Consider the following 13957-nt stretch of genomic DNA (forward strand, 5'->3'; position numbering starts at 1 on the left):
AGGAAACACAGTGCTGAAGTGCTCTGCACAGCCCTTTCATGGCTCTTGCCTAAAAACTCCATTTCTGTTCTTCTTCTCCACCCACCTCTTCACTGCTCTTACTCCTACCACATTACTTGCTTTCAACCAATCATATATTTAAAGGTAAAGGGACCCCTGACCATTAGGTCCAGTCGTGGCCGACTCTGGGGTTGCGGTGTTCATCTCACTTTATTGGCCAAGGGAGCCAGCGTACAGCTTCCGGGTCATGTGGCCAGCATGACTAAGCCACTTCTGGCGAACCAGAGCAGCCCACGGAAATGCCATTTACCTTCCCGCTGGAGCGGTACCTATTTATCTATTGCACTTTGACGTGCTTTCAAACTGCTAGGTTGGCAGGAGCAGGGGCCGAACAACGGGAGCTCACCCCATCCCGGGGATTCGAACCGCCAACCTTCTCATCGGCAAGTCCTAGGCTCTGTGGTTTAACCCACAGTGCCACCCGCGTCCCTAATCATATATTTACTGGACATAAAATTGGTACTTTCCCCCCCAAGCAGAACCCACATTGCTCATGTCCACATGTCTGTGCACTGCATTGTTGGATCTGACGACAAAAGGAAGTTGTATCCCACATAGCACTAAGTTAAAGTCACTTAGAAGTATACTTGCTCCACTGGTGAAATCTTTCGCACCAGCAGAATGCACAAGCAGGTTGCTGTTAACTGTGTTGCAGAACAGATCATGCAATTTGCACAATTTGCACTAGTGGACAGAGAACATTAGATGCGGCCCACAGTACGGAAATTCAGCCCAAAGTTTGGAGATTCTTGTGTATTTTACACGGTCCTAAGCTATCATTTGTCCTTCTCTGTACCTCGACATTTCTCCAGTGCCTCCTTGATAACAATATTTTTCAGACTGAAATGCCCAAGCTTCTTTTCCAGCTCAGTCGGAGAGGAAGCAATTTCTGCCATCTGTGAAATCTGTCCTTCTTTACATCTAGAATGGGAAACATGAAAGCGTTACATTGTGGTCCCAGCATTTTCCATACTCTCAGAGCATTTAAGAGCTGCAAGCCCCCTTTCCCAAACTGCAATGTTGTGATGTTACAGAATGTTCGTAAACATTCTAACTTCTGCTGGGAAAGTTCCACCGCTTAGGGAATGTGGAAAGCTTGTTTTGATGTAGGACCTCTATGCCACAAAAGGGTAAGCTTTGCACATACGGCCCTGGGACAGGAAGAGGAGAAAATGTGGAATTACTGTGTTTGGAGGGCCAAAGAGGCAGGGATAAGCTAGGTTTTGATTAGAATGGATTTGAGGAAAGCTTTCTCAGTTTTTCCCACGCCGATAAAAAGTGAGATTTGCAAAAGTGTTACCTACCTGCTCAAAATGTTCCTGATGTCCTTGAGGCAAGGGAAGAAAAGAAAAAGAAGATCATTCTCACATTTATTATGTCATAAATATTGGCTGAAAGGCTTAGAAATTAGGGAGCAAATGGAAAGAGCACGACTCCAAAAATATTTGTTATAGAATAAGTATTTAAAATCCACTTCTGCCACAAGAGTCACTGGGTATTCTTGTTAAGACCTCGGAGTTTCAGTCTCCTGGCCAAATAAAAAGGGACTTAACTTGCAAGGTTGTAAAGCTGAATGAGGAACTTGTGGGCATTAAATGAAAATGCAGGGCAGGGGAAAGGAAGCGCTTCTTCACACAGCTCATAGAAAACAATGGTACTCCCTTAAGATTACCAGATTTTTTTCAAAGAATTTTTTTTAAAAAGAAGCAATATCTTCTCTTCTATATTCTCCTCTGTCGCGCGGCCTTCCTCTAGGCCCCGGCCTGCTCTCTTGAAGCGCTAGCTGCCATGGAGTAGGCTCGGGTCAGGCCGGGGCTTGGTCAAGTGCCCTTGCCCTCCTGATACCTCTCCTCAGCGGTGGTGGTGGCAGCAAGGTCAGGGCTCCCCTCTTTTTTCTCCTTCCTCTTTCTCTCTCTTCCTTCTCCTCTCCTCCTTCTCCCTGCGTCGGCTCCGGGGTTTTCCTGGCCCCAGAGCACCACTGGACAGTCAGCCAGGTGGCAAGGCGCTCTCGCTCCCAGCTCAATTTGGGTTGCGGGGGTGTATGTCAGCGGTTCCCCCCATTGATGCGCCGGACATCCCCAGTCCCCTCTTGGCAGCAGCAGTCTCAGCACCCTGGAGCCAGCCTGGTAGCGCAGTTGGCTCTGGCTGGCTTCAGGAGTTGCCTGCTGCCGTGGTGCCCGCCATTTCGCCTCACCGGAAGTCCCCATATGATGTGTCTTGTGCCGTTGAACCAATCACACAACATTCATTCCCTACTAATAAATCTACAACACTTAAAATATAAACCCGGGGACATTAAATTAAATCCGGGACATTCCGGGGACGGATTTTGTCCGGGGACAGATTTATAAATCCAGGGACTGTCCCCGGGAAACAGGGACATCCAATAACCATATACTCCCTCCCACAGGGCAGAGTGATGGAGTTAAAAGAAGATTAGACAAATCTACGGAGAACAAGGCTACCAATGCCTACCAGCCTACTGCCAGAGGCATCATGGCCCTGGGTGCCAATTGCTGGGAGTTGCAGGTGTGCAGAGTTGCGCTGATGTCTGGCACTGAACAACAGCCTCCCATGACTACTTTCTGGAGGTAGGAGTGGAAACACTTAAGCACATTGCCCAAAATGCTGACCTCCCCGAGAGTCAGTGGTTCCCAACCTTTTTTTGGCCATGCCCAACCTAGGCATCTCTAAAATCCTGATTGCCCACCCTCGCCCCCCGGTGACATATAATTCTTATTATTCAAAAAGTGAACTCCTATTCACATGGAGGAAGCCTAAAAGGCCATTAACTTGGTCTAAACAAGCTCAAATTGCCCCCCTTAAAAATCAAATTTCCCCCCTTAAAAATGGAATATGCACAAATAGCGAAGCTGACCGGGGAAACCCGAAACCAGCGTGATCAAGCTTTCCAAAAAGAAGGGAGTAAATTTATACAATATTTGAAAGAAAATTGCAAACAATTAACAACACTATCAGGATTGACTTAAGAAGACTTGTAATGTTTATGATTTATACCTTTTTATGTTTATTTAAAATGTAAAAAATTGAAATGGATGAAATGTAAGGAGGAAGAGGTACAAATGCAATGAAATAGATAGGAATTATGGTAGCCACAAGGCTGGGGGGGGGGGGAGTCGACCAGCTCAAACGAGCAAAAATTTATTGTGAGCAATATGGATGTGTTTATATATTATGAAATGGAAACTTAATAAAATATTATTAAAAAATCAAAATCAAATTGCCCCCTTGTGGCGTGTGTGTCTCATGTTGGGAACCACGGCTCTAGAAGGATACCATGGTCAGCAGTATCCAAAAACCATTGAGCGATCAAGGAGAATGAGCAGGAATTTGTTTCAAAATGGGAGGTTTTCAAAGAATATTTTAAAAATAAATATAGTAGTTAAATTCTGTTGCAGCATTCGAGGAACTTCAGTAATAGTTGCAAGGTAGATTTAAGAAATTAGATATATTAAGAAAAAGTTTAATATGATAAAAGTGTGTGTTGGCAATAAGTAATATGAAATCGAAATATGGAATAGACGGGAGGTTATGTCTTTAGTGTTAAGACCAATATATGCTTTATTGTTTGTTAAGAAAATTATGTCTATGGTTATTCTTCTGTGTAATTTGGTATTTGTGTTTTTTTCTTTTTCCTGCTGTATCAATAAAATTTTTAAAAAAGAAATATATAAAAAAGGAGAACGAGCAGGGTTGCACTCCTCAAATCCCTCTCCTAGCAAATGTCACAAACCAAGGAAGTTTCAGTGCATGCAACACAAATAAAAAAAGGTATGGCACCTCTTTTCTTTTCGGGTGGCTGTTTCTGCACTTTTGGCTTTAGCGCTGAAACCCAGGAGAGGCAAAAAGCCCTCCAGAGAATCTCACCTGCAGGAATTCACTGGCAGGCTGTTGGCACTTGTTCTCAACTTCGCTGATCAAGGCATCGAGGCGATCAATCTCCCCTGAGAACCTGCCGGATTCCACGTCTCTCCTGTGCACGATCTCCTTGTCAAACTTCTTCAGCATGATAACCAGGAAGCGTTCAATTTTTTCCATGAACTCGTGGATCTGATTAAATTCAGACTCCACCTTCTGCTTCTCACTTTGTACATCATCCTGTAAGGAGCAGGAGAAGGGCCAGCTGGAATGGTGAAACAGCACAAGGAAGCGGACATACAAATATCCCTGATGTTCTCACATTGGTACCCTAACCAGGGTTGGGTACTTGCTCAAAGGAATATAACGTAAGGCAGTTTCCATTGTTTCAGAGAGTCAGACTATTGGTTAGACTAGTAGTAATAATAATAATAATAATAATAATAATGATAATAATAATAATAATAATTTATTATTTGTACCCCGCCCATCTGGCTGGGCTTCCCCAGCCACTCTGGGCGGCTTCCAAAAAATATTAAAATACAGTGGTGCCTCGCAAGACGAAAAGAATCCGTTCCGCGAGTCTCTTCGTCTAGCGGTTTTTTCGTCTTGTGAAGCAAGCCCATTGATGGCTTAGCGGCTTAGCGCTATTAGCAGCTTACCAGCTTTTAGGCTTAGCGGATAAGCGGCTTAGCGGCTTAGAAAAAGGGGAGGAAAGGGGGGGAAACCGCAGGAACTGGCAAGACATTTTCGTCTTGCGAAGCAAGCCCATAGGAAATTCGTTTTGCGAAGCACCTCCAAAACGGAAAACCCTTTCGTCTAGCGGGTTTTCCGTCTTGCGAGGCATTCGTCTTGCGGGGCACCACTGTACTGTAATACATCAAACATTAAAAGCTTCCCTAAGCAGGGCTGCCTTCAGGTGTCTTCTAAAAGTCTGGTAGTTGTTGTTCTCTTTGACATCTGGTGGGAGGGCATTCCACAGGGCGGGCGCCACTACCGAGAAGGCCCTCTGCCTGGTTCCCTCTAACTCGGCTTCTCACAGTGAGGGAACTGCCAGAAGGCCCTCGGTGCTGTACCTCAGTGTCTGGGCAGAATGATGGGGGTGGAGATATACTGGACCGAGGCCGTTTAGGGCTTTAAAGGTCAGCACCAACACTTTGAATTGTGCTCGGAAACGTACTGGGAGCCAATGTAGGTCTTTCAATGTAGCTCAACATTGTCCACACTGACCAGCAGTTGGGTCTCTGGCATTTCAGCCAGGGGACATACTGGAGATGAAAGACCTTCTGTACCACTGGGCTAAGTGTACCAAGTCGCTGGAGATGACAGGTTCAGTCTAACTGAATCATAGGTACAAACAGACTGAAGAAATAATGGTTCACGACATGTAAGAGAAATTTGATCCAGTTTATTAAGGCACCTGCCTCCTTCAACACCAGAAGAAACAGTCTTCTCTTTCTCCAGTGATGTGGTGCAGAGCTTTTCCCCCAGTGCTTTTTTCACCACACGGGGGGAAAAAAAACCTGTTTCATAAGTTCGTTCATAACAATGAATGCGTGCCATTTGCAAATACAAACATTAGGCAACCTGGGAAGTTTCAAAGTTTTCAGCTTTGTTTACTAAACACAGCTGAAACAGACTTGCAAAGTTAGACCACTCTCTTGGGTTTTCCACAGTGAACTGAAAATCTTCTGATGCAAATTATCCTAATTTGCAATTCAAAACTTTCTAGAAAACACAGTTTCAATCCAATTTCCTGGTCCTTCTTGTAGAGAAGCTCTCACCTGATCAGCCTGCCTTCTGCACTCCAGGTCTTCTTTTAATTCCTTCAGCTTCTCCCTCCGTTCTGTCAGAACTTTCACATGGGCGGCAACTTGTTTCTGACAAAAAATAAATCTGAAAGTAATGTACATACCCTTTTTCTCATGTATGTTGTGATAAGTCACTTAGCTTTCTGCTTAGCCAACTTACTTCCCCCTAGCGCAGAGTACTCCAGCCATTTTTTAAATTATGGGATGGCTTCAGCATACTCGGGAATCAAAAGTCTTGTGTCTCTTGTAGGGAATGTATACTTTTGGGGGGCATTCTGCAATTTCCATTTTAGGAAGATCATTCTAAATGCTATTCAAATGATGGCCTATAAGCCATAACGCATGTCATGTACAGTTGTGCCTTGCTTTTCGAACAGTTTAGTTCTCAAACGTTTTGGCTCCCGAACATTGCAAACCTGGAAGTGACTGTTCCGGTTCGTGAACTATTTTTGGAAGCCTAACGTCCGACGGGGTTTCTAATTAGCTGCAGGAGTTTCCTGCAGCCAATCAGAACCCATGCTTTGGTTTCCAAACGTTTTGAAAGTCGACAGGACTTCCAGAATGGATTCCATTGGACTTCCAAGGTACAACTGTATTTGCTTGTTGTGTTTGATTCTCCAGCTGTCACTGATCTGCCCCAAACTCCAAACAAATTTCAGGCTTATCACTAGTCAATTATTTTCAAAATGGATTAATTTTTGAAAAGAATTCCAGCTCAGCTTTCCACCAGATAAGGCTGTACAGTGGTACCTCGGGTTACATACGCTTCAGGTTACAGACTCCGCTAACCCAGAAATAGTGCTTCAGGTTAAGAACTTTGCTTCAGGATGAGAACAGAAATCACACAGCGGCAGCAGGAGGCCCCATTAGCTAAAGTGGTGCTTCAGGTTAAGAACAGTTTCAGGTTAAGGATGGACCTCCGGAACAAATTAAGTACTTAACCTGAGGTACCACTGTATAGAAAGTTTATAAAAGGGGGGGGGGGAGAGATGTAAGAAATCAAACAGTGTAATCAGCTGTTTTAACACACCAAAACAACCCATACTAACTGTGCGCTTTAAGTCTCAGAACTGACGTATGTACACCAGATGAAGAAGAAATAGGACAAAACAGCAAGAAACAAACTGGGAAGTGAAGTTGTCTTTGGTCTGAAATGTTCTGTTCCTTGATCCCTTTCAGAGGATCTGTCAAAGACTGGGAAGACTGAATGTTACAGAGGGAGCTGTGCATCCTGTCTAGAGAATCTTCCACCCCCTCCATGTTTTTCAGTTGGAAGGGACCCATGTTAAGGAAATGGTTTGTTATGTGTAAGCTGGACATAAAAGGATTTATCTCTTCCCCTCACCCCCCCCTCCCCAAGTGAAGCTACGGGGAGTATGAAACTGCAGCTGGTGATCTCTCTTATCTTGTACCAGGGTGATTCATCACATCCTTGGATAAGTGAGTCTCCCACTCTCATTCCTCTGAACACAGAACTGGGAGAAAGGTGATGATTTGCCTTCGCAAATGCAAAACACTGAACAAGACTGTTACCAGGGGAAAGAGGGGACTGGAAATTGCTTGCTGTGAGAGAGACCTGAGACAAATCTGAGTCACAGAGACTCAAGAGTAAACAGCTAGCCCAGCCGCGGTTCTCAAAGCTTTTTCACTGGACCACGCTTGCAGAATAAAAATTTCCTTACACCACACCTAATTTTCTATTTGGTAAGAAACATACAGGGAAACAAAAAAGAAACAACTCCTAGCAGTGCTTGATTTGTATCACAGAGCACAACTAGTTTATAATATAATCACATGACAGAAGTCAGAAGATAGAAGTCAGCGCTCAGGAAAACAAATCCAGAAACGAAGAACGACAAAGAATCTAATAGCAGCTTAAAGCAGGTTTGGGGAAACTTTGGCCCTCCAGATGTTGCGGAACTACAGCTCCCATCTCCCCTAGCCATAGATTGCCATTCTGCAACATCTGGAGGGTCAAAGGTTCCCAAAACCTGCCTTAATTATTTCACAAGCTTTCGTGGACCACGTCACCAGATGGCCAGAGAGAAATTCTCACGTGTCCTGTGTGGGGACGAGTGAGGGATTGTGAGGTCGGACCTGACCAAGCAGGCCCAGGCCGTAGTTTTCAAGAAGTCATGAATGTTATTAATTTGGTCATCTTTCAGGCACCCAAGACCCTTCCTGGTTTTTCTGCAACACATCCAAGCATGCTCCCCACCCCGGAAACTTTACTTCTACCTGAATATCCTTCCCATCTAGCTGTGGCTGGCACAGCTTGGGTGCTCCAGTAAGAACAAAAAAACATACTAAGCAGAAGCCTCAAGGCTGCCGGCGCCTGGTGTGCATGACTAAGCAGAGGATCGCCATAGAAACCATGAGTTGGAAGGGACCCTGAGGACAATCTAGCCCAGTGGAGTCCAAACTTTTTTCAAAGAGGGCCAGATTTGATGAAGTGAAGGGCCGTGTGAGGGCCAACTAAAGTTGTTGACCTTATTTTTAGGGTTGAAGTTGCTTTTTTTAGGATTTAAGTTGTTGAGGGTTTTTTAGGATTTTACCCCAGGAAATAAACTGCCACGGGGAGGGGGGGGTGGATTGAACCAACCAAGGGGCCAGATTAGGCCCCCGAAATGGACTTTGGACATGCCTGATCTAGCCCAACCCCCTGGCCATAACGGAATAATCATTGAATTTTAATATTTTGTTGGAAGCCGCCCAGAGTGGATGGGGAAACCCAGCCAGATGAGCAGGGTATATTATTATTATTATATTACACTGGTACCTCGGGTTACAAACGCTTCAGGTTACAAACTCTGCTAACCCGGGTTAAGAACTTTGCTTCAAGGTGAGAACAGACATTGCGTGGCGGTGGCAGCGGGAGGCCCCATTAGCTAAAGTGGTACCTCAGGTTAAGAAGAGTTTCAGGTTAAGAGGTTCCACTGTAAATCCATTCTCATTTGGAAGGTATTTTTGAAAAGTATTGCAAAGTATCAAAAAGCGCATTCCGTGTGCATGTATTTTATATCCTTTAATAAGGATAATAATAATTTATTACTTATACCCGCCCATTCTTAACCTGAAGTACCACTGTATTATTATTATGGGGAACAGGGCGGTGGGCTGCTTTTGCCTCCCCATTTCTCCCTCCAATTAAGTTCTTAACCTGAGGCACCACTGTATTATTATTATTATTATTATGGGGAACAGGGCGGTGGGCTGCTTTTGCCTCCCCATTTCTCCCTCCAATTAAGTTCTTAACCCGAGGCACCACTGTATTATTATTATTATTCTGGGGAACAGGGCGGTGGGCTGCTTTTGCCTCCCCATTTTTGCCTCCAATTAAGTTCTTAACCCGAGGCACCACTGTATTATTATTATTATTATTATTCTGGGGAACAGGGCGGTGGGCTGCTTCTGCCGCCCCCCAGCCGGCCGTCACCTTGTAGTCCTGCGCCGCCTCCTCGATGGGGAGCATGGGGTGGGCTTTGTGGGCCCGGGACTCCCTGCAGATGACGCAGACGGGCGTCTCGTCCTCCTCGCAGAAGAGCTTGAGGGGCTCCTGGTGCTTTTCGCACAGCCGCTGGCCGGCCAGCGTGGCGGCCGCGTCCAGCCGCAGCCGCTTGGCCACCTCCACCACGTTGCCCAGCTCCCGGTTGGGCCTGAAGCTCCTCTTGCGCGACCAGCGGCGGCACTGCGGGCACGAGGTGGTCTCGGCGTCCGCCTTGCCCCAGCACTGCGCGATGCACGCCTGGCAGAAGTTGTGGCCGCACTCGATGGACACGGGCTCCTTGAAGTAGCTCAGGCAGATGGAGCAGGTGATCTCCCGCTGCAGAGTTTCCAGGGGGCTCTCGGTGGCCATGGCTGCCCGGCGATGGCAGGAGGAGGAGGAGGAGGAGGAGGAGAAAGGGGGCGGCCCGTGGGGGGGGGGAAGGCTGGGGAGGCTCCACGTGGCTTCCTGCCGGAGCCGCATTGGCTGCGCGGGGGCCGGAGACCCGGGCAAAACATTGCGCAAGGAGGGGGCGGGGAGGGGAAAAGGACTCCTCCACCCCCACCCACCGCCGCACTCGGATGCTGGACCACAACTCCCAGCATCCCTGAGCATCGGCCGTGCTGAGCAGGGGCTGATGGGAGCTGGAGTTCAGCAAATGCACTTTAAAAATGCGCAATTTTCCAAAAATGTGTGCTAACGTTACGCCTCTGCAGTGCCGGATTTACGTATCAGCTAAACAAGCTATATAGCTTAGAGCCCCACTCTCTTGAGAGACCACAAAAAAATTAAAGGGAAAAAAACCTGGATGTACATTTCCAAAATATAAGATAAAAAACAAATGAAATAAAACCTGCATACAGCAGCAGTGTTTTGTATTGTGTAGGCTCCTAGGATGTAAGTGATGGGCCCCACCTGCTAGCCTGCTCCCTAAAATATCACTGGTTTGCTCATTCATATATACAGGTGAAACTCGGAAAATGAGAATATCGTGGAAAAGTTCGTTTATTTCAGTAATTCAGCTTAAAAGGTTAATTTGGGGCTTTCATCAGCTGTATGCCATGATCATCACAATTATAACAAATAAAAGCTTGACATATCTCGCTTTGCATGTCTCGTATATTAGGTAAAAGGTAAAGGTACCCCTGCCCGTACGGGCCAGTCTTGACAGACTCTGGGGTTGTGCGCCCATCTCACTTAAGAGGCCAGGGGCCAGCGCTGTCCGGAGACGCTTCCGGGTCACGTGGCCAGCGTGACATTGCTGCTCTGGTGAGCCAGAGCCGCACACAGAAACGCCGTTTACCTTCCCGCTGGTAAGCAGTCCCTATTTATCTACTTGCACCCGGAGGTGCTTTCGAACTGCTAGGTTGGCAGGCGCTGGGACCGAGCAGCGGGAGCGCACCCCGCCGCAGGGATTCGAACCGCCGACCTTTCGATCGGCAAGTCCTAGGCGCTGAGGCTTTAACCCACAGCGCCACCTGCGTCGTATATTAGTTTCACCTTTTAAGTTGAATTACTGAAATAAATGAACTTTTCCACGATATTCTAATTTTCTGAGCTTCACCTGTATAGGGTGCCTGCATTCTGCATGGACTGGTTGCGTGGCAACATGTGCAAATGGCTTTAGATACCTATTAGGTCCATAAATTACCACATAGCCTATATCCAACACAAAGGACAGCTGGACATATAAAGAGCCCCAATACCTTCATTAGCTTAGGGCCTCATCAAACCTAAATCCGGCCCTGTTCCTCCTCTGCGAAATTGCTTTGAACTGACTGAGGCTGCTCAAGAGTCTATCAAAGCTCATGTTCTTATAGTCAGTGCTGTTTTTCTGGGGGGGGGGGCGCATAACCCTAAACGTTTTCTGAATCCTTGTACTTTTGTCCATTTACTGTCTTTATTTCCCCCAATTTGAACTATAACATGGTGAGTTCCTTGAATCAAAAAGAGAGTACCCCCTAAACATTTTTTAAGAAAAAAAAGCACTGCTTATAGATTACAAAGACATGACTTTTAAGTTTATTGATTGCTTTGCAAATCGGTCCGTAGAGCATGGGGCTCTTGGAATCATCACAGAATAGACTCATAGAATTGTAGAGTTGGAAGGGGTCCCCTAGGTCATTTAGTCCAACCCCCTGCCATGCAGGGATGTCTTAATCTCAGGGTTGTGGGTTCAAGCCCCAATACTGGACAGAAGATTCCTGCATTTTAGGGGGTTGGACTAGAGCTACAGTTCCCTGTGAAGAGAGTTCGATTGTTAAACCACTCTGAGAATCATAGCTCAGTAAGGGGAATAGGGGCCTCGGAACAACTCTCAGCACCCTTAACAAACTGCAGCCCCCAGAATGTTTTTTGCGGGGGGGAGCCATGATGGTTTAAAGTGGTAACACATGTGCTTTAAATGTATGGTGTGAATGTGGTCCAAGAAGCTGTAACCATGTTGTTCCAGTGCTCTGTCTGGAGCTGAAGAGCACCAGCCTTAGCCCAGGAGCAAGCGATCAATGTTGCTTGAAGAGCTTGGTCTACTCATGAGGCATAGCCCTCTACTCCTCCAGAGACCTTGGCCTTCAGGCAGGGACTCTGGCATCAGGCAGTGGAATGGGCTGGCGCCCATAGTAGCTGCTGCTCTTTGGGGCTTGGAAGTGGCTCAGTTTCCACCTCTAATTCTGAGCCAGCGCCGTCTCTGTGTAGAAGGCTGGAGCGCAGCGACCCCAGAAGGCCCTTGTGGCGTTTGCCTCCTAGGTGGGTCATAAGGAAAGGGTTACTGTAAATGTGTGTGAAGATGATTGGCCAGGGGAAACTGATGGGAGCAGTTAGAGTGAGAGGTAGAGTTGTGTGAAAGTCAGCTGAGGGTTGGGAGTTGGAGAAGGAAGAGGGAGGAATAGTCTGTGGGTTGGTGGAGTTGTGCTGTGAGAGAGTGAGAAGAATTGTTAGGTGGAGTCAGATAGTTAGTTGGGATAATCAGTTTGAAGTTAAAACAAAATAAAAAAAATTCCTTCCAGTAGCACCTTAAAGACCAACTAAGTTAGTTCTTGGTATGAGCTTTCGTGTGCATGCACACTTCTTCAGATACACTGAAACAGAAGTCACCAGACCCTTCTATATAGTGAGAAGGTGGGGAGGGGTATTACTCAGAAGGGTGGTGGGATTGGGTGATTGGCAGATAGCTGTGATGAGCCTGTTGACGACTCTTAACGACTGCAATAGGTTTTACAGGAAAAAGCAAGGGGTGAGAAGGTGAAAAATGGCTTTTTCATGTATAATGAGATAAGAATCCAATGTCTTTGTTCAGACCAGGTCTCTCCATGGTTTTAAGTTTGGTAATAAGTTGCAATTCAGCAGCTTCTCTTTCCAGTCTATTTCTGAAATTCCTTTGTAATAGAACAGCTACTTTGAGATCTTGTATAGAATGTCCTGGGAGATTGAAGTGTTCTCCTACTGGTTTCTCTGTCTTGTGGTTCCTGATGTCAGATTTATGTCCGTTTATTCTTTGGCGTAAGGTTTGGCCTGTTTGTCCAATATAGAGAGCTGAAGGACACTGTTGGCATTTGATGGCATACACAATGTTAGACGATGAGCAATTAAATAGTCCCGAGATGGTATGTGTGATGTTGTTGGGGCCAGTAATGGTGTTGTCCGGGTGTATGTGGCAGCAAAGTTGGCATCTGGGTTTATTGCAGGCTCTGGTGCCAGTGTCCGTGTTAAGTCTGGTTGTAGTATTATTGTGGGTTAGGAGTTGTTTAAAGTTTGAAGTTTGAAGTTGTTAGGAAGTTTGAAGTTGTTAGGAACATTGGAGCAATAAAGAAACTAGGATTAAGAAACTGCCAAGAAAAATTAACTGAAACCATAAACATGTTCATGCTTATAAAAATAAACTTGATTATTTGTTAATGTTAACAACTGTCTGGACTCCGTTGTGTACCCGTGAAAAGCAGGTTGGTGGCAGCGAAGAAAGCAATTACAGTGGTGGCACAGGGTCAATAGACCGTCAAACGTCCGGGGACCCTGTGTGATCGCCACAGCCCTCGATCTGTCTCACTCTCCCCAGACCACCTGTTCCTCCGTAATGTTCACTCCTCTGAAGACAATTCCTCCAGCGGGGGCATGACAATAGGATTGCACCCATTACTTCCTCTTTCCTCTACCTTCCCAGTCTTCGCCAAAGAATAATAAAAGATTCGATCTCATTAGCTGCACGTGGTATTTTATTGGTGTCCTCGTTTATTTACCTCACAACAATAATGGACGAGAGACCAGTATTTATTCTCATTTTACACAATGACACAAACCATTCAAAACCTGTTCCTGGGGGTCAAAGTAAAGGCATGCTTTGCAGAAGAAAGTGTGGGGCAGGGCAGGGCTTCAGCCAGTCAGAGTCGAAAGTATTCTGTTCCTTCATTACTACTTCATTTGACTTTATTATTTTTATCCCGCTCGTCTGTCTGTGGGCATAGGAGGCGGTTTACACAATTAAATACATTGAAACATCGTCATGAACAACAACAACAACACATCTTTAATGCAGCAACATAGGAAAACCAAGCAGCCAACTATTCTCCACTTATTGTGTCTTTGGTGAAGGTAGTTTCAGAGAAGGGCTATATAGTTCATTGGCAAAGCAGCTGCTTTGCACTTCCAGATAAAGCTGGGAATGTTCCCTGTGTCTGAAACTCAGGAGAGTAGCTGCCTGTCCGTGTTGACAATACTGAGCTGTGTTAGT

At 45.9% G+C, this 13957-nt stretch overlaps 1 protein-coding gene across 1 annotated transcript in view; it reads right to left on the bottom strand.

The window, feature by feature from the left end:
• The window catches only part of LOC307210927 (uncharacterized protein), a 31896-nt gene extending 22155 nt beyond the window's left edge, over positions 1-9741 (bottom strand). Inside the window, exons 1-5 of the mRNA XM_079967132.1 lie at positions 9187-9741; positions 5724-5819; positions 3949-4179; positions 1365-1387; positions 857-981 (exon numbers count right to left, since the gene is read on the bottom strand). Of these exons, the coding sequence (XP_079823258.1) occupies positions 857-981; positions 1365-1387; positions 3949-4179; positions 5724-5819; positions 9187-9717 (1006 nt within the window). The 5' untranslated portion in view covers positions 9718-9741. The remainder of the gene's footprint in view (positions 1-856; positions 982-1364; positions 1388-3948; positions 4180-5723; positions 5820-9186) is intronic.
• Positions 9742-13957: the final 4216 nt, after the last annotated feature.

The sequence above is a fragment of the Podarcis cretensis genome (genome assembly GCF_951804945.1).
Source record: "Podarcis cretensis genome assembly, chromosome: 2".
Lineage (NCBI taxonomy): Eukaryota > Metazoa > Chordata > Lepidosauria > Squamata > Lacertidae > Podarcis > Podarcis cretensis.